The sequence below is a fragment of the Gracilinanus agilis genome, chromosome 2 (genome assembly GCF_016433145.1).
Source record: "Gracilinanus agilis isolate LMUSP501 chromosome 2, AgileGrace, whole genome shotgun sequence".
Classification (NCBI taxonomy): domain Eukaryota; kingdom Metazoa; phylum Chordata; class Mammalia; order Didelphimorphia; family Didelphidae; genus Gracilinanus; species Gracilinanus agilis.
The window spans coordinates 429959171-429979151 of record NC_058131.1 but is presented as its reverse complement, the minus strand read 5'-3'; the positions used below and the strand labels follow the sequence as shown (position 1 = coordinate 429979151).

General features: G+C 35.9%; 1 protein-coding gene across 2 annotated transcripts in view; it reads left to right on the top strand.

Annotated features, from left to right (window-relative positions):
• VDAC1 (voltage dependent anion channel 1) overlaps window positions 1-18896 on the top strand; it is a 38314-nt gene extending 19418 nt beyond the window's left edge. For both annotated transcript variants that reach the window (XM_044664683.1, XM_044664685.1), the window contains 6 exons: window positions 1590-1742; window positions 1840-1892; window positions 8845-9072; window positions 13651-13801; window positions 14821-14878; window positions 17899-18896. In XM_044664683.1, the coding sequence (XP_044520618.1) occupies window positions 1590-1742; window positions 1840-1892; window positions 8845-9072; window positions 13651-13801; window positions 14821-14878; window positions 17899-17990 (735 nt within the window). In that variant the 3' untranslated portion in view covers window positions 17991-18896. The remainder of the gene's footprint in view (window positions 1-1589; window positions 1743-1839; window positions 1893-8844; window positions 9073-13650; window positions 13802-14820; window positions 14879-17898) is intronic.
• Window positions 18897-19981: the final 1085 nt, after the last annotated feature.

The following is a 19981-nucleotide window of genomic DNA, read 5'->3' as shown; positions in this document are numbered from 1 at the left end:
AAGAGACAAATATTTCTAAATTTCTAAAACCGAATGTCTGGTACTTAAAATTATTATTTCTTAATAGAAATCATTAACTTTTGGCATGAAGGAGGCAATATGGTAAAGTGGAAAGAGAACTGGATTAGGAGTCAGAAAGGCCCAGATTTGTATCCTGCCTTCTGTGAGTTACTAACTCTGTGGCCTTAGGAAGCTCCTTAATTTCTCTGGGCATTAATTTCCTCATCTGTGAAATGATGGGATTTGGCTAACTGGCCTCGTTGATCCCTTTCAGATCTAAATCTAATTCTCTGAAATTCACAGAGCTGAAGTTGTTGTTCAGTTGTTTCAGTCATATCTGGCTCTCCATGACCTCATTTAGGGTTTTCTTGGCAGAGATACTGGAGTGATTTGCCATTTCCTTCTCTAGCTCATTTTCACAGAGGCAAGCAAATGATTTGCATAGGGTTTCATAGCTAATCATTGTCTGAAACTTAATTTGAACTCAGGTCTTCCTGCCTCTAGGCCTGCTACTCTATCCAATGTACTACCTAACTACCTCAGAGTTTAAGTAGAACTTTTCAAGGTGAGACCTTCCTGCCAAAGCTAATTTAAGGCAGTTTACTGTAAATGAGGACCCGAGGCAGTTTAGACTCAGGTTCTGTTTACATTAGTATGAAGTACTTCTTTTTTTTTGTTTGTTTCATCTCTTTCAAGTTTATAGAAATTGATCATAAAAGACAGTTAGGAAATAAGACAAGACAGCTGTATTCCTTGCACTACCCCAAGAATGTTCTCTGTACCTTTCAATAAGGATTTTAGCTTACCTGAGACCTATATTACAGGAGATCCAATGGTAGACAGCAAATTCATGACTTTTCCACTTGCAAGCAGCAGAGTGGGGCAAGGGGTTTAAGGGAGTATTTGGGGTGCTCTTATGTGTTCTATACTTCTGTAATTAACCTCTAGAGGGCAATATTGCACAATTGGAGCCAGGCTCTTCTGAAAATGAAGCACAGTAACATGAGAGTATGAAGTATTTCTAAAGCACAGTGCCTGGCATATACTAGGCACTTAATAAATGTTTGTTCCCACATCCCCCATAAAAAAATTGGAAGTTACAAAACAGATAAATTGCAGCGAGGTGATTCTTTGCCTTGCAAAGTAATTCATTGTGTAATTTCTTAGAGTTGGAGTTCCCCTGGTGATGTTAAGTTTGTAGATTCATTCTATGAAAACATCATTTGAACACAGCTAATGACAGTTTTACAAGCTAATAACAATAGCTGTTTACATTTTGGTTTACAAAGCACTTTAGTCACAACAGTCAAGTACCAGTATCACCCCCATTTTTAGATGAAAAGACTAAGATTTAGAGAAATTAAATAACATGGTCAGTGCTAGAGAGTTCCAAGACTGGACCCCATTCTTTTGACTCAGAATCTAGTATTCTTTCTATTATAACATGAAATCTTTCAGATTTGCATATTGCAAAACAGCAGGTATTGAAAATTTTGGGTAACAAATAGTCTTTCCTCCCCATTTTAAGTGTGTAAGTATCCTATTTTGTACCCACTAACTTTCTTTCTTGTTTTCTTTTTTTTTTAAAGGAATTTACAAGTTCAGGTTCAGCAAATACTGAGACCAGCAAAGTTTCAGGCAGTTTGGAAACAAAATATAAATGGTCTGAATATGGCTTGACATTCATAGAAAAATGGAACACAGATAATACATTGGGTACCGAAATTACTGTTGAGGATCAGGTAACCATGTTTCTGAAGAGGCATCTTTTTATCATTTTGTATATCATAGCTTTCCTTGCAACTATAAATGCAACTTTTAAATTTCTTTTCTGTTCAGCTTGCACGTGGACTGAAGCTGACCTTTGATTCGTCTTTCTCACCTAACACTGGGTAAGAATCGTTAGTTGAGTTGGGTAACAAGGTTGCTTTGTGATAATGTGTGATGTAGAGCAGACAGTAGGGGAGCAGGTGGGTTCAGGAATCTGTGTTCTGAATGGCCTTCATTGTATGGATCTGTTTTGTGGTCAGATTTTCTGTAGTGCAATATATGACTTACTGTAAAGTGTATGTCCTGATGTTACAGCGCCATGTACATATGTACATAAAAATAATTTCAAAAGAAAATACTTTTTTGACCTGGATAAAATCTGTGAAAGATACTTATTTTGTCACTAAATAATGTCTGGCCTCTGTAAACTAAATCTACTGTGTAATATGAACTTGACATCCAAAAGTCTGAGTATTAAGTGAAGATACATGTAAGCTTTGTTAATTCCAAAGACTTAAGCAGTTCAACAGTTACTTTGGAAGATAAACCAACTAACTGAATGTGGAAGAAAACATTGTGGCATAGTAGAAACAGTAATGGATTTGAATCTTTCAACTACCAATTTACTAGCTGTGGGCAAGTAATTGATCAAATAATCTCTCTGAGTCTCAATTTCTTCATCTGTAAATTGAGGACAATACTTGCACTACCATGGGTAAATCATGTGCCTCCTTTTTCTCAGCTAAAGAAACTGGCCATATTTAGACTAGATAGAGAAAAATTGGAAAGGGAGTTGGAGCAAATATAAGCTGCCACCATGTGGTTGAAAGACTTTCATGCAGAAAAGGGATTGGATATGTTTTGCTTGGTCCTAGAAGGCAGAACTAGGAAGATTCATGGATGTTGCAGAGAGACACATTTTGGCTTTTTAAGAAAATGACTCAACTAGCAGAACTATCTATGTGAAATGAGTTGAATGGGAAGTAGTAGTTTCCCTTCCAAGTGAGGGATAATTAAAAAAATTATTGATGGGCTATTTTAAAATTAATTTTTATTTTTTCCAAAATTCAACTTCTCAACTTCTTACCCACTGCCCAGTTGAGGAAGAAAGAAAAATATAGCCCCTATTAGTAACATGGATAGTCAAACAAAATAAATTTCCATATCACTCATATCTAAAAAAATTAGTTTAATATCTTTTTCTCTATTTATAATCTTTAACATTTCTCTCGAGGAGAGGCAGGTAGCATATTTCATTATTATTCTTCTGGAATTATTATTGGTCTTTACACTAATAAGTTTTTAAGACTTTCACAGATGTCAGTCTTTATAGTATTGTTGTTATTATATACTCTTTTTCCTAGTTCTCACTTCACTCTGCATCAGTTCATACAAGTTTTTCCAGGTTTCACTGAGACCATCCTCTCAACCATTTCTTATGACATAATAGTATTACATCATATTCATAAACCATAATTTGTTCATCCTGATTGATGAGCACCCCCCAGTTTCCAATTCTTTGCCATCACAAAAAATAATCATAAATATTTTGCACATCTTTAAATAGAGTTTATTTTGCTTAGGAATGAATAACCCCTTTTCAGAGAGTTTATTGCTTGGACAATGGTTTATATGTCTTGTGCCAAAATGTTAATTCCTTTTCCAGTTCTTCCATAGCTCTTATTTCTCTTCCTGTTCCCACTCCCCCTTCCCCCCTCTGCCCCCCCCCAGGCTTGCATTTATCACTTAATATTTTTTAACTTAAAAAAAAAACAACCCTCTTTTCTAAGAATTCTAGTTGAATAGTTGAATTTAATGGTATGGCCAGGCCTTGTGCACTTTTGGAGAGAATGTCTAAGTCTTGGTGATGTTTTCTTGGGGTTGTGTTATTCCAGGATCTCAGAGACAGCTCAGACTAGAGACTTGTAAGCTTTCAGTATTTCCAAAGTGTTCTGATCCTAGGCCACATCTGATCACTGCCCCCCAGTCAGAATTGTGCAAATTCCTGGCCTGATTTTAAGTGTGAGAGATAGAACAGTAAGCTTCCAACTTTTGGATTCTGCTTTGGGATTCAACCACTCTCAGCCAAATGGAAAGTTCTGCTGGTGCAGAGCAGCAGAACTGTAAGCTTTTCTTTGTTCAGGATTGCTCGGTATACTTAAGACTACTGGCCCATAAGCTAAAACTGAAACTTCCCTCTGTACCCAGGATCTGACCCACACAGCTGCTGCTGTTTTATTAGGTTGTAACCTTGCCCTACACAATTTAGGACCTGTAACTGTTCTTCATCCTGGATTGTCACTTATCATCCTAAGTCCTCTCTTCATTTCTCCCTAGATCTATTACTCAGAACTAAGTAGTGAATTACAGAACTGCTAGTTCCTGCACCCTGCATAAGGGTGGGCCCTTCTTTGCTAGATTTAGAACTGCTTGCCCTTGCTTCTCCCTGAACTGGAATGGTTATCCCATTCCTGGCCAGACCCTATCCCCAATGGCTCAAACCTCATTTTCTGACTCCCTACATCTTCCTGGGCTGGAAATGAGACTTGCTCTGATTTTGAAGGGGATTTTCCAGTCAATTGATGATCTGGTGAATTTTCTGGCTCTCTTTGTAGGAGGGTTTTTCCCCCCTGACTTTTTGTGAGAGAGGAAACTGACTGTACTTCTACCTGCCATCTTAGCCTGCCTCTGGCATCCAGTGCTATTTCTTTTGCTACTGCAGTCATTACTGGTTTTTCGGTTTTTCAGATTTTAGCTTCCTTTTAGTGAGTTTTTCATTTATGTTAATTTTAATAATTGCATATCTTGTTTTCCTGATTCAGCCCACTTAAATCTGCATCATTTCATACAAATATTTCCCTGCTTCATTGTGTTTTTGTTAATTCTTACTGCAAAATTACATCCTATTCCAGTTATATATGGTAATTTGTTCAGACACATGATTTATTATTGCTGACTTCCTTCTTGGATTTTGCATCCTGTGAAAAACTGAACCTCTCCTGCTCTCTTTCAATTGCTACTCTTTTAAAATGTCACTATTGGAATAGGAATTCATGGTTTAACAAAAATGGCTACAAAAATTAGAAAACAGTATAGCAAAAACTAGGTATAGACCAATATCTCACAACCTATATCAAGATAAGGTCAAAATGGGCATATGATTTAGATATTAAGAGTAATATATAACTAAATGATGGGAACATAGAATAGTTTACCTTGTAGACATTTGGAGAAGGGAAGAACTTAAGAACAAACAAGAAATAATGAGCGTTACAAAATGTAAAATGAATAATTTTGATTGTATTAAATTAAAAAATTTTGTGCATACAAAATTAATGTAACAAATATTAGAAAGGAAACCACAAACCGGGGAAAAATTTATAACAAATTTCTCTAATAAAAGTCTAATTTCTCAAATTTATAGAGAACTAAGTTAAATTTATAAGAATATAAACCATTCCTCAGGTGACAAATGGTTAAAGCAATTTTCAGATGAAGAAATTGAAGCTATCAATAATATATGAAAAAATATTCTAAATTACTCTTGATTAGAAAAATACAAACTAAAACAACTCTGAGGTTCCACCTTATACCTATCAATATGACAGTAAAAGAAAGGGATAAATGTTGGAGGGATGTGGCAAAATTGGGACACTGATGCACTTTTGGATTTGTGAACTGATTGAACCATTCTGGAGGACAATTTGGAACTATTCTCATAGAACCATAAAATTGAGCATACCCTTTGATCCTGTAATATCACTTTGTTATTACTATGTTATACTATATATGGTATGTGGATATCTGAAAGAGATCATATAAAAGGGGAAAGGACCTACTTGTACAAAAATATTTATAGCAGTATTTTTTGTAGTGGCAAAGAATTGGAAATTGAGGAGTCCATCAATTGTGGAATGGCTGAACAAATTGTGGTACATGTTGGTGATGAATACTGTTATGCTATAAAAAATGATAAGCAAGATGATTTCAGGAAAAGATCTGTGGGAACTGATACACAGTGAAATAAGCAGAATTGGGAGAACATTGTACATAGTAATAGCAATATTGTATCATGATTATCTGTGAAAACTTGGTTACTCTCAGCAATGCAATTATCTGGTACAGTTATGAAGGATTTATGACTGGGAACACTTTTCACCTTCAGAGAAAGAATGGATGGATATGGATCAAAGTGTATTATTTTTTACATCAGTGTATTTATGGTTTTGTTTTGGGGTTATGTTTTAGTACAGGTGTGCTCTTACAACAATGACCAATATGGAAGTGTGTTTTGCATAATAATAAAAACAGAAGAAAGAAAAAAATGCCACTGGCAACTTTCCATTGTGATACCTGCCCAGTCCCCCTCCCCAGCTTCAGACTTTCTGATTATTATAGCTTACCAGAAAGAGATAAAAACTGAAACTTCATTCAAAATGACTATATAAAGTATATAATATTTGGGAACCCGCAGACAAAGAAATTATGTAAATGCAACCATAAAACACTTCAGAAAAATAAAGACTGACTTACATAATTACGTATGTATTAACTTACATAATAGTTAATAATTGCTCATCATTGGGCAATGCTAATGTAATAAAAATGACAATATTACCTAAAATAATTTATTTGTTGCCATACCCATGAAACTGCTGAAGAATTATGTTATGGAGCTAGAAAAAGAATACAATAAATGTTAATAAAAAATAATAAAACTCATCTAAAGGGATGGGTAGAGGGTATAGTGCCAGGCCTGAAGTTTGGAAGACTCATCTTTTCAAGTTCAACTCTGACCTCAGACAATTATTATTACTATCTCTATGACCGTGGGCAAGCCACTTGACCCTCTTTGCTTCTTCCTCATCTGTAAAATGAGCTGGAGAAGGAAATGTCGAACTACTCCAATGCTTTCCTTGCCAAACTTCAAATAGGGTCACAAAGTGTAGGACATGATTGAAGTGACTGAACAACAAACCAACAAAAGAACAGAATGTCAATAATCTCAGTGGAAATAATGAAAAGCAGGAAAGAAAAGACCCTGATAGTACCGTATCTCCAGCTATTCTACAAAGTGGTAATCTTCCAAACTATTTTATATTGATTAAAAAGTAGAAAAATTGGTCAGATTGATTAGATATTCAAGATCCAAAGCAAATGAACATAGTAGCATAGTGTTTTATGAACCCAATGACTTTTTTTGTTTAGCAAAGAAACTAAGAGTGTTCCCATCAATTAGAGAATAACTGGCTGAACAAAGAATGTAGGAGGCAGGTATAAACAGGAAAAAAGAAGATTATTTATTCTTGTATCAAGATGTGCTCCACTGGAATTCTCACAATATTAAAACTGCATTTAAGAATATTTGGTTGAGTCACTGTGGTGAACTTACCGGGGGGGCCTGACAAGAGTTTTGCAGAAAGGAAATGAATGAATAAGTTGTGATCTGGGTTTTTTTTTTAAGCCCCCTATCTTCCATCTTAGAATCAATATTGTATATTGGTTCTAAGACAGAAGAGTGGTAAGGGCTAAGCAGTGGGGTTTATGTGATTTGCCCAGGGTCACACAGCTAAGAAATATCTTGAAGTCAAATTTGAACCCAGGACCTATCTCTAGTCTTGGCTCTCTATCCACTGAGCCACCTGGCTGGCTGTGACTTTTAACTTTTTTTTTAGACCCTTACCTTCCATCTTAGAATCAGTATCATGTATTGGTTCTAAGGCAGAAGAGTGGTAATGGCTAGGTAAAGGCTTTTAAGTGACTTATCCAGGGTCACACAGCTAGGAAATATCTAATTTGAACCCAGGACCCTCCATCTTTAAGGCCTAGCTCTCAATCCACTGAGCCACCTAGCTGCCATATTGATGTTTTCATGTGGCTCAGTTGCATTTGTTTTAAAATAATAGTAATACTATTTTTTACTAAACCCCACATTAGGTGAAGCAGAATAAATACAGGTGCTAAGTGCCTGAGTTACTATTTAGCAATAGAGCATAAACTGGGTATGAAGAGTGTTAAAAATCCCTACAGGGTATAGGGAATTGCGGTAAGTGTTAAATTGTTGTTGGAGACAGTGTTACTATTGTGCCATTCCATCAGTGCTTTTGTCCAACTTGGTTTCATTCTGATTATAGATGCTTTGTTTTTATACGAGGATAGGTTCATTTTCCCAATTCCTGAGAATGATCCTCAGTGTGATTGAGCCATGAGCAGATTTCAGCAACCCTAAAAGTTATTGAAAATTGATTTTTTTGCTCATATATTTTACTTCATGTCATCTTAGGGACTGTCTTGGGATATCTTCCTTATTAATAAAAGCTAGCATTTTTATTGTACTTAGAACCACTTTTCATATGTCATCTCATTTGAACCATACAAACCTAGTCACAGGAGGCTGTTACTTACAAGGCAACATTAATTCCATTTTAGATTTGAAAGGAAGCTAAGGTTCTGACAGAGTAAGGGACTTTGTGCTTACTGAGCTGGCAAATAAAAATAATATTAAATAGCATTTTAAGGTTTACAGTTGTTGTTGTTCAGTCTTTGATTCTTTATGACCCTGTAGGCTATAGCATGCCATGAAGTTTTTTGTCAGAGAGAGACTGGAGTGGTTTATCATTTCCTTCTGCAGTGGATTAAAGCAAACAGATCAGGTGATTTACCCAAGGTCATACAGCTAGTGTCTGAGGTCAGATTTAAATTTGGGTCTTCTTGATTTCAGGCCCAATGCTGTTTCCACTGAACCACCTAGTTGCCTCTTAAGGCTTACAGAGTGCTTTGCAAGTATGCTTCCAATTACTGAGTGGTAGGTGTTATCAATAAATATGAGAATAGTGGAGATTGGATTGGAAACTAGATTTTGCTGACTAAGTCTTATATTCTCTATTGTTCCTTTTTTCTCTAATGCTAAAGCCTAGATTGACTGCATTTATAAGTATGCCTGTTGTGATATAGTTAGTATATTTACTGAAATCCATGTGTTGAGTGTAACTGCTATTTTTTACACATATATGCAAACCCCCCCCCCCCATCACCGATTGTGAAAAATTGATAACCTGTCTTCTTTTTCTTTAGGAAAAAAAATGCTAAGATTAAGTCAGGATACAAGAGGGAACATATCAATCTTGGCTGTGATATGGATTTTGATATTTCTGGGCCGTCAATACGAGGAGCTGTGGTACTTGGCTATGAGGGCTGGTTGGCAGGCTACCAGATGAATTTTGAAACTTCTAAATCACGGGTTACCCAGAGCAACTTTGCTGTTGGCTACAAGACCGATGAATTCCAGCTGCACACCAATGTGTGAGTCAGAAAACACAAGAAGCTTTGGTCCTTTCCTTTCCCCTTCTCTTTCCCATCCCTGGTACTTAGCAATGAAGGAAGCCAATTGTTGGAAATAATGAAGACCGAAGGACTCTTTTAACAATTATTGTTTCTTGGCAGATATTGTCTGTCTTATTTTCATCTCAGGATTAGTCTATATTATTTCTTATGGAGATAAAATTCCTGGGGGATACTTTCTTTATGAGCTAAGAACAATAAATTTATTACTTTGTAAATATAGAATGACAGATTGGTTACCAAAGCATCAGAAAGATTTTCAACTGGAAAGAGGTAAGTCATAGTTAGAAATTGTCCTTGAGAATATAACTGGGGCTGGAGAGAATGGAGTGGCAAGAAACCTGTAGTTATAGAAGATCAATGAACTAACTTAAGTTAGTCAGTCATGTGAGGATGCATAGTGAGGTGAATACAAAAGGTTTTTTTTTTCCTCCCTGGCCAGTAGAAGTCTCTAGGAGTTGGGCTCTATTAGTTGGGGCCCATTTGTTTATGTGTTTCTGAATCTTCATAGATTCCTTCCTTCATATTCAATACCCAAAATTTTTTGAAGATTTTTTCCAATTCCTTTCTTTTTTTAAATGCTTACCTTTTGCCTCAGAATCAGTACTGTATTGGTTCCAAGGCAGAAGAATGGTAAGGGGTAGGCAGTGGGGGTCAAATGACTTGCCCAGGGTCACATAGCTGGGAAGTGTCTGAGGCCAGATTTGAACCTAGGACCTCCCGTCTCTAGGCTCAATCCACTGAGCTACCCAGCTGCCCCTCCCAATTACTTTTGAGGGTTTTTGAAACTAAATATAAAAATTTGTCGACAGAACTTGAGAGATGTTTCACCCCTCTAGTGGTATATAATGAGACTCATTCACTTATGCCCTAGAACAGTGATGAGCAAACTATTCCCCCGAAGGCCAGATCCAGGCCATAGTTTGCCCATCACTGCCTTAAGCAATTCCCTAATCACTACACCTGGATGTGGGGGCTCGGTGATTAGGGAATTGCTTAAGGCAGTGATGGGCAAACTATGGCCTAGATCTGGCCCGCGGGGAATAGTTTGCCTATCACTCACTGCCCTAGGACATCTCATTTCCCATTAGACTTCTGAAAGGTGCATCCATTGGTCATCTCTCCTGCTACTCTTTTCTCCTATCTTATTTTCCTTAAGCAGCTCTGGGTTGATCCTTTCATTAATTTTCAGATAACAAACACCTAGGAAGATGTAAATGTTTGGAAGCTGGAAGTTAGCTCCTAATTCAGTGAACACAGAGTCATGGGAATGAGTATAGGAACTCAGATTTTATGAGTCTTGTGTAAGATTAAAGTGCCTTACACACTATGGACATAAAATCAAACGATGGTCTCTCAGTGCACCTCTGGGTAAATAGTAGCTACAGGAGAGGCAGTATTCAACAGGAAGTACATAACTGTTTAAGAATATGTTTGGAAATTTTTTTTAAGGAGGGTTCTGTGGAATGAGAAATGTTACAGCCAATAAAATTACTTCTTTGGGATAACTATTTACCTGAAAGAACTTTCAAATCTCCGGATTTTTTTTTATTGAAACTTACTTTTTATAGTACTTATTTGGCTTATCTGAAGTTTTTGAATTAGGGATTCATCTTATTTCTTGAAAGATGTGGGGACATTAGAGGCACTCTAAATTACTTTGAAACATGACTTCTAATTTGTCCCTATGATAAAATATCATAGTTTTATAAAATTTCATAGAATATTTTAGAATTCTGAATGTCATTTCATTCAGTCATATCAGTAATCAGGCATTAGTGATTGATGGCTTTTAGTTTTTTAGATTGCAGCCAGGATTTTGTGATGAAGATATAGATTCCCCTCACCCAATTACACATAAAAAGTTTCCAACATTTAAAAAAATATTTTAGTCTCCAATTCTCCCCCTTAGCAAGATGGTAAGCAGTCTGAAACAGATTTTACATGTACAATCATGTAAAACGTTTTCCCACATAAATCCTTTTGTAGAAGGAAATGACTAAAAAAAAATTAAGAAAGTGAAAAAGTTTTGCTTTGGTTTGTATTCAGATTCCATTAGTTCTTTCTCTGGAAGCAGATGACATTTTTTATCAAGAATCTAAAGGAATAACTTTTTAAGTAATAGTGGTAATTGATATTTGCATAGCATTTTAAAAAGTTTTATTTTAATCTTATCTTTCATCTTATGCTCAGGGTCACACAGCTCTGAAGTGTGAGGCCAGATTTCAACCCAGGTCCTTCCAACTCTAGGTCTAGCATTCTATCCACTGAGCCACCTAGCTGCCCCTTCTTCAGATATTATTAACACCCTACTATAGCTGATGAAACTGAATTTCATGTGGGTTGTGACTTGCTCAGGGTCATATAGCTAGTATACTATGTTTTGGAGGTGGGATGTGAACTGATTACAAGAATGGTGCTTTATCCACTAAACTCATTGAGCAGCAGTCAACCCAAACTTGTGACCAGATCCAGTATCTTTTGGAAACAGTCAGAATGATGAACTGCAACAGTGGAATGTCTCTTTCCAGTTAAATTTTATGGAAGTATTTAAGGGCCAGTTTAGAGAAATGTTCAGATTTTGGGAGAGAGAGGAAGCAAGTCATTCTTATATAAGTTTGGTTTTTCTTTCTTAGAACTAAGCCAATCAAAAGCAGTGATTGAATATTATCTGGACCTCAGTTTCCACTTTTGCAATATGAGGCAAGTCCAACCAGACTAGATGAATTTTGAGGCCTCTTCCCATTCTGACCTTTGATGGCCCAAGAATGATACCTCTCTACCTTCTAGAATGAACTGCTCCCATAATAAAAAGTACACCAATGGAGCTGTTAGAATTCAAAGATGCTTGTAAGGTGACTGGCATGGCTTTTGACAATAATGATAAAAAAGATAAAGAGAAGACCCACGCTGAGAAACTCATGAGGGTTTAGAAGAGAGGATGTTAAAGCTTTTTCTTTATCTCTGAAGGGGTTTTTTCCTTTTATTTCTTGGGTATCTTAAAAAATGAGATGAAATATCCACTTCGATCTTTGAAGCAGGGAGCTCTCTGTTTTCCCCTCCAATCCCTCCAACCTTCATCAAAAACAAAATCAATTGAGTAATAATTGATAACCCAAGTCCCTCAATTAGGCTATAAGATGTACAGCAAAATGGACAGTCTTAAGCCTGGATAATCCATCAGGCAGGTAACTGACTCCTGATAATGCCCTACTGGCAGCAATGGAAAGAATGATTTGGAGTCAGGGGGCTTATTTTATTACCTTTGTAACTTTATACAACTCACATAACCTCCTAGTTTCCTTTTCTTTAAAATGTGGAGGTTGGACTAGATGACCTGTATGTATGATCCCTTCCAGTTCCAAGTCTGTGGTTCTGTGATGTATGTCTAATTCTGGGCACTTTGGAGTAGGGAGGACAAATTCCCTTGTGGAGGCTACAATTTTATGAGAAAGGCAAGACTAATAAGAATCATATAGGCCAAAAAGTGGCTAAACATTAGGTTTGGGAAATTTGAACTTTTATGAAATTTTGGAAATTTGTAGAAGCATGTTCAGAAATAAGATTAGGGAAGGAGAGTGAAGCAGGTCTTTTAGGCTTTTTTAAAAATTAAAGTGACATGAATAAAAGAAAGACATAAATGTGGATATGAGACTGATATGTGTGGAGATAATGAGGAAATGTGCCTAGAAGTGTATTGGGAGCAGTAGGAGATAATGGGTTGGACCAGGCTATGGAGGGCTTTTAAAAATCAGTCATCTGTTTCATTTGGCTTTTACAGAGTGGAAAAAAATATTAGGAAGCAAAACAATTTCTGAAACACAGAACTCCTGAAAACTGTGAGAGTTTATTTAAATAGAAAATCCAGATTAGATTTTCACAATCTTAAGTTCTTAATGTACCTAAGTACAGCTTAGAGAAAGAATTAGTTTCTTCCATCATTGCTACTACTGCAGAGATAGCCCTGGATTAAGATAAATATTTAATAAATAAATTAAAAAAAAAACACTTCAGAGTACATTGCAGCTGTCCATTCTGGAGGTCATGACATGTAGCTAATATTAAAAACTGCTCAGGAGTCTCAGCTAAAGCTGAGAGCAATACCCCAGAATGTCAACTATGGCTAAGGCAGGATTTTTGTGTCTCTTTTGTCCCTCTATTTACACTATGCACTCTTATACTTTTTGCTCTTTTAGGTGTTAACTTTGGTTAATATGGCTATTTGGCTTCATTATAGAAACCTAGTTTGTTCTTTAGAAACCCTCATGTGTCTGAAATAATATTCCCTTCACCTCTGAAGCCCCCGACTAACGTTTCTGTCCAGTTTTTGGCAGGTTTCCTGTCGTTAGATACTTTGTAGTAAAGTTTGAAAAGAGTGGCATTCAAGATTCTTATGAGCAGCTAATTAAGCCCATTAAAAATCCTGTTATCAGCTATTTAAATCTAACACAGTTCCATATGAATTTATAATGTGCCTGCTATATTTCACAGATTTGTTTTCTAGTAGCAATTTGCCACTTGTTTTCTGCTTGGTTACAGGAATGATGGCACAGAGTTTGGGGGCTCTATTTATCAAAAGGTGAACAAGAAGTTGGAAACTGCTGTTAATTTAGCCTGGACAGCTGGAAATAGCAACACTCGCTTTGGAATAGCAGCCAAATATCAGATTGACCCTGAGGCTTCTTTCTCTGTGAGTACATGTGTCTTCACAAGCTTAAAAGGAAATGTGGAATTATTTGCTGTTTTTAAATTCAGCTGTTGTGGGCTCTAGCAACATAGGGCTTTGGTTTCAGACTTGTCCTTTATGCTAAGATTTTATACATATGCTTTTATTTTTATTTTTTAAATAAGTTATATTAATGACTTTTGGTTTTAGTTCACAGTCATTCTCTGATTTACCTCCTTCTTCATTTCCTATGAGCCTTCTCTAGTTACAAAAGAAAAAAAATTAAGCAAAATCAACCAGCATTCATTAAGTATTTAAAAAGTCCTCCTCTCTGATGGATAGCCTTACAGGCAGCCCACTTATCACCATTAGTGAAATGTCTCATGTTGCCACACGTGCTGTGTTAACAGTTCCTGTCCTTTGCAATTCTTGTCTCTGGAGTAAGCAGAGATGACCTCGGTTATGTGCCCCTTTAGTGTGGCAGGTGGTGAGGAGGAATGAGAAAGAAAGCAAATATCATATTCCTTTTCTACCTTCTTTCAGCCTCCCACTTATACCTGCCAATCAATTCTGGTCTATTTTAGATTTCACCGAATGACTGGTTTGTGTCTGGGTTTGGAATGAATGAATAGTCATTATCATCTGCCTGGGCCATCTGAAGTCATATCTACTTAGAAATTTTGGACAAGGAATTGTACCTTTTAAAACGGCCTAATGTTGAAATAGAAACATAGTTAATCCTTCATGGGATGACTGTCAAAAGTTATATTTCTAGGAACAACCAGGAAACACATTTCCATGGAAATGAGGTTTTCAAGGCTTGTTACATATATTGATCTAAATATAACATTTGGACACTTATTTTACATTTACCCTCTTAAGAAATAATTTCAAGCTCCCATGAATTCCATATTGTATATATTCCATAAACATGGGAATTGCAAAGAAGAAACTGATTGTATGCTGAAACCCAGAGTTAATAGATAATTAAAGCTTTCCAGTTCACTTTATAACACTTAACCCTTTTCTTTCCCTCTAAATAGGCTAAAGTGAACAACTCTAGCCTGATAGGCTTAGGTTACACCCAGACTCTAAAACCAGGTAAGAGTTACTTGTGGATAAAAATCCACTTTTTTGTCTCAACAGTAAGATTATATTATGATATTTTGTCTTGTATATTGTTAACTGTGGGATTTTTCTGTAACATTTTGTATTAGGGTATGGTTTGAAAGAGCCTTAGCCAGGATATCAGGAAAATTAGACTCTACTCTTGACTTATGGCAAGACTTAAAGCCAAATTGTTTCCTAGTTTCAGTTCTCAGTTTCACCATTTATAAAATGAGAAGGTTAAATTGTCATTTGAGAGTCAGGTAGTGCAATCGAAAAAATGTTAAATTTGGAAGCAGATCTCTGATATCTGTATGACCCTGTACAAGTCACTTCATCCCAAAGGGCTTTAGTTTTCCTTATCTGTAAAATCTGTAAAAAGTTTGCATTATGTGTTCTCTATGATCCCTTCTAGCTTTCTAGTTCATGGTCTCTAGCCTTTCAATTTTGATTCCTTTTCCATTTAATTTTTATAGTCAGTCTAAAAGTAATTCCTGTTATAGGCCAGAAATGGAAAAGACATCCTTACTTTGTTCCTTTGACCCACGTACAAGTCTGAGTCTTCTGACTATCCTTGGAGTGACCTGCTGAGCCATTTGGATTTAAGTAATATTTAAAGTTCTTCTGAGACATGACTGATGTCTGCCTCTTGTACTAAATTCATAGAATAGGCTCAGAGGTGGAAAGGACCTTAGAGGGGCAGGTAAATGGCTCAATGGATAGAGATCCAGACCTGGAGATAGGAAGTCAGTGTGACCTTGGACAAATCACTTAACCCCAATTGCATAGCCCTTACTATTTTTCTGTCTTGGAACTGATACTTAATATCAATTTGAAGAAAGAAAGTAAAGGTTAGAAAAAAGAAAAAAAAAAGAAAGAAAGGAACTTAGAGATCATTTAGTCCAACCCTTTTATATTTGAAGATGTAGAAGTTCAGGCTAAGCAATGGTGAGGGCTCAAGGTCACATAACAAGTAAATGGCAATACCTAGACTAAAGCCAATATCTTTTGACTCTAAACTTAATGCTCTTGTCTCTAAACATCTAGATGTGGTAAATTCTAAGACTTGGTAATGGGTTCTAGAATATCAGATAGGCTAGGGAAAAAATAAAGCAGGGAAAAAAATCATGAAGTTGTTCATCATATTTTTACAAGATACTTCTTAGGAAATGCTCATTATGTAAGATCTGTTTTAGGAGCATAAATCATGGCAGGGAAGGGGATTAATGGACTGGGTGCGCTTGGGTCATCTAGACAACACAGAGACTTCAGTGGGAATTCCAGAATAGTAAACTGAGAGGAAAAGGAAAAAATAGTTTGAAGGTTTAAGTAGCAAATGCCATAGAAATCTTAAAGTATCAAGAAAATATGAGTTAACTGTGATATAAACTTAAAGTAGGATGTGGACAAGAATTATCCAAGACCTGCAGGTTTGAAATAGGTGTGATCATGGTTGGGGGACATCCACAATGAGATCAATGAGATCACTCTTCCATGTGAATATTATTATAATTATTTAAATAATTTTTATTTAAAAATATTTTTCCATATTTCCATGCTTCATTTTCTTTTCCTCCCCCCTTCCCAGAGCTGACAAGCAATTCCACGATGTTGTACAAATGTATTATTATAATTCTTTTTAGACAGAATAGTGTAGCACAGAGGTATCAAAATCACAGCTAGTGGTCTGCTCTGGCCAGCAAAATTCCACAGTGCAGTCCAAACCAGATTAAAATGTAATTGCGAAACGTTTGACAAAATAAATAAAAATAATATTAATTTGTGGTTTTCTAAGTCAATATACAGCCAACAGTTTCTATTTGTCACACTGGTTTAGTGGATGGAGAGCTAGGTTTGAAATCACAGGAAGATCTGGATGCAAATCTTGTCTTTGATACACATTGACTATGTGATCATAGGCAAGTTATTTAATCTCTTAATGTTGCAGGCAATTACCTTAAGACTTTAAGTCAATAGAGGGTACTAGGAGTTCCCCACATCAGAGGGTTCTCAAAATTTTTGTTATTGAGATCTTTTTATACCCTTAAAATATTTAGAAACCTAAAGAACTTTTGTTTATGTGGGTTTTATCTGCTGATATAGATACATAATACCATATTAGAAATAAAAAGATATATATGTGTGTATATATATATTACATATATATATATATATTTTTTTTTAACCCTTACCTTCTGTCTTAGAATCAGAGTATTGATTCTAAGGCAGAAGAGCAGTAAGGGCTAAGTAATAGGGTTTAAGTGACTTGCCCAGGGTCACATATCTAGGACATGTCTTAGGTCAGATTTGAATCTAGGACCTCCCATCTGTAGGCCTGGCTCTCAATCCAATGAGCTACCTAGCTGCCCCCTGGGATATATTTTTAAAATATTTAATTCATTTAAAACAATAAGCCCATTCTGTATTAATGTAAATAACAGTTTTAATGCAAACCCAACTATATTTTCAAAAACAAGATCAATTAGAAGAATAACATTTCTTTACATATTTTTCCAAACTAATGACTAGTTTAATTGAAGATAAATAGATTCTCATAAATGCTTCTGCATTTGGTCTGTTGTGGTAGGTCTTGATGAGGAAAATCTTTCCTCTCACAGATGTATAATTGGAAAAGTGAAGAATACTCCAGTGGGCAAATAACATGTTAGACCTCCTGAAAAGAGTCTTGAGGAACCCTAGGAGTCCATGGATCACACTTTGAGAACTGTTACCCTGTACTAATGAAATTGCATGTTTAGTCCCTATCTCATAGGTGTTTTCAATAAATTCTGGGGTTTTTTTCTTCCCAAGTTCATTACATAATAGTCTACCATGTGGCCAGTGAAAATATTTGTATTACTTTGTAGGGGAAGTGCTTATCTTCCTAAAAGATAAAGATACTGTCCCTACCCTCAAGGAATCTACAATTCTAATGGGAGGTTCTGAATTTTTCTGGTTTGTGTAAAGTTTTTAAACTTTTATTGATGCAATCTTCTTATCTGTTTGCATTATAGGTATCAAACTGACATTATCAGCTTTGCTGGATGGCAAGAATGTCAATGCTGGTGGCCACAAGCTTGGTCTAGGACTGGAATTTCAAGCATAAAAAAGTTGTACAATCACTTAATTTTAAACTATTTTGCAGGATAGCTACCTTCAGAAATTAGTGTACCTTTCCATGTTGTATGTCTGGGACGCAAGTATTGCTATGTATCAATCATGTTAGACCTCCAGGTTAAAGATGACGCAGCTTTAAAGTGTTATCCTTTCAGAGATACAGAAGAAACCTGACTAAGAAAAAAGGTCCTTTCAGCTTCAGGCTTTTGAGGGGATATGTGATGATTCCCACAACAGCTTTCAGAATTCTCTTAAGGATTAAAAGGGTGCATTGAACCACCCTTTTTATAGTGGAAGGCAATGATATGTAGGCACTTAGTGAATGTGGACTGAATAAATGAATGAAATTTTGACTTCCTGAGAATTCATGGTCCATTGCAGTCAACTTGGTTACATTTCTATCCTTAAGTGGGTAGAAAGAGGCTCATTCCTTGATGGAGTGAAAACTTGTTTGAAAAGGAGACTCTTTTTTAAAGTCAAATCCTTATGAGTTGTTCCAGCCTTGATTAGTTATTTCTTCTGCCAAAAGTTGTCTGCAGAGTCCTTTAGGTATACCATTTTGTTGTGGAGCCAGTTTGATGTGATTAAGCAAATAATGTAGTACCTAATTCCCAGTCTCATTGTGGTTCCATTCACTTTGGTTGAGTAATATACAAAGAGGAGGCTAGGACACAGAATCATAAGCAGGGAAGAGTCTGTGTAACTGTGCTCACATAGTGACATCACTTGGAATAAAAATTGGACTTCTGTTGTATTCTCACACTAATTTTTTTTTAAGCAAATTAATGGATATATTTTAGAGTCTTCCATATTGTGTGGAATTAGATGCCTTCCCCTCCAAATGCTGTACTTACCACCACTTAAAAATACAACTTGAATAAAATATTGAAACCTCTGCCTTTTTCTCCTTGTATTTTTATTAATATATTTAACAGCTTATAGCACGGGCTTAGGAATATGTTGAATATTCTTGATCCTTTTCCACAAATATACCTTATTTAGACAAAGATTTTTAAAAAAGAACATGAGCATGTATTTTTTGGAATGGGCTTCAGACTGAAAGAGTACTGTCCTTTGTTCTAATACACATCTTGCAGCAAGTATCAGAAAAAGGATAGGTGTCAGTATTTGTTGTGGTTTGTTTTTGGATATGGTTACAAAGCTGTTTTTTTTCCCCTTTCTTTAAACCATATCTGCATTTAAGGGATTTTGAAATGAGGGTTTGTCAAGTTTCATCATGCCTTTATTGTTGCTAGGATCAAATGGGAGAGTAAAAATGAAAAAAGTCATTGAAAAGAATATAATTGATTGGTTCGTTAAAACTATTCTGTTTTAGCTTTGTATCCCCAGGGGCTTACCTAAACATAATAGATATTTAATAAAGATTTTTGAGTTGAATTGAGTGTACTCTTGGATATAACTTGGTACAGTTGAAAGATAGATGGCTTTGGAACCAACAGACTTGAGTTAAAATATTGGCTCTTCCATAAAATATATAACCTTGGGCAAGTTATTTCATTTTTCAGGGTGTGTTTTCTTATCTGTAAAATGAATTAATTTCATGTAAATTACCTCTAGGACCCTATCCTGCACTATATGTCTGGGCCTAAGTGAACTAATTCAAACAAGTGCCTTCTGTGTCCAAGCCACTGTGTTTAATGCAAGAGATCTGATGACAAAATAGTCCTTGCCTTCATAGTGCTTATATTCTATTATAAGGATACAGAATAGAAATTGATAAGTATGTGTGTAATTTGAGGAAGGAGACCATTTCTGTATTCATTTCCCTGTGGCTCTAGGACTGAGAAACCTATAACAAGGAAATTTGGATTCTCCTAGGATTTTTTTACAAATCCTGATGTATAAGTCATCATGTATATTGAGTCTATAGTGACAATTCCCCACCCCAATCCAGTTCCTAGGGAGTATGATGAAGCCTGAGTTTGATTTCTTATCTCTAAGCATTTTTTTCTCAGGGAA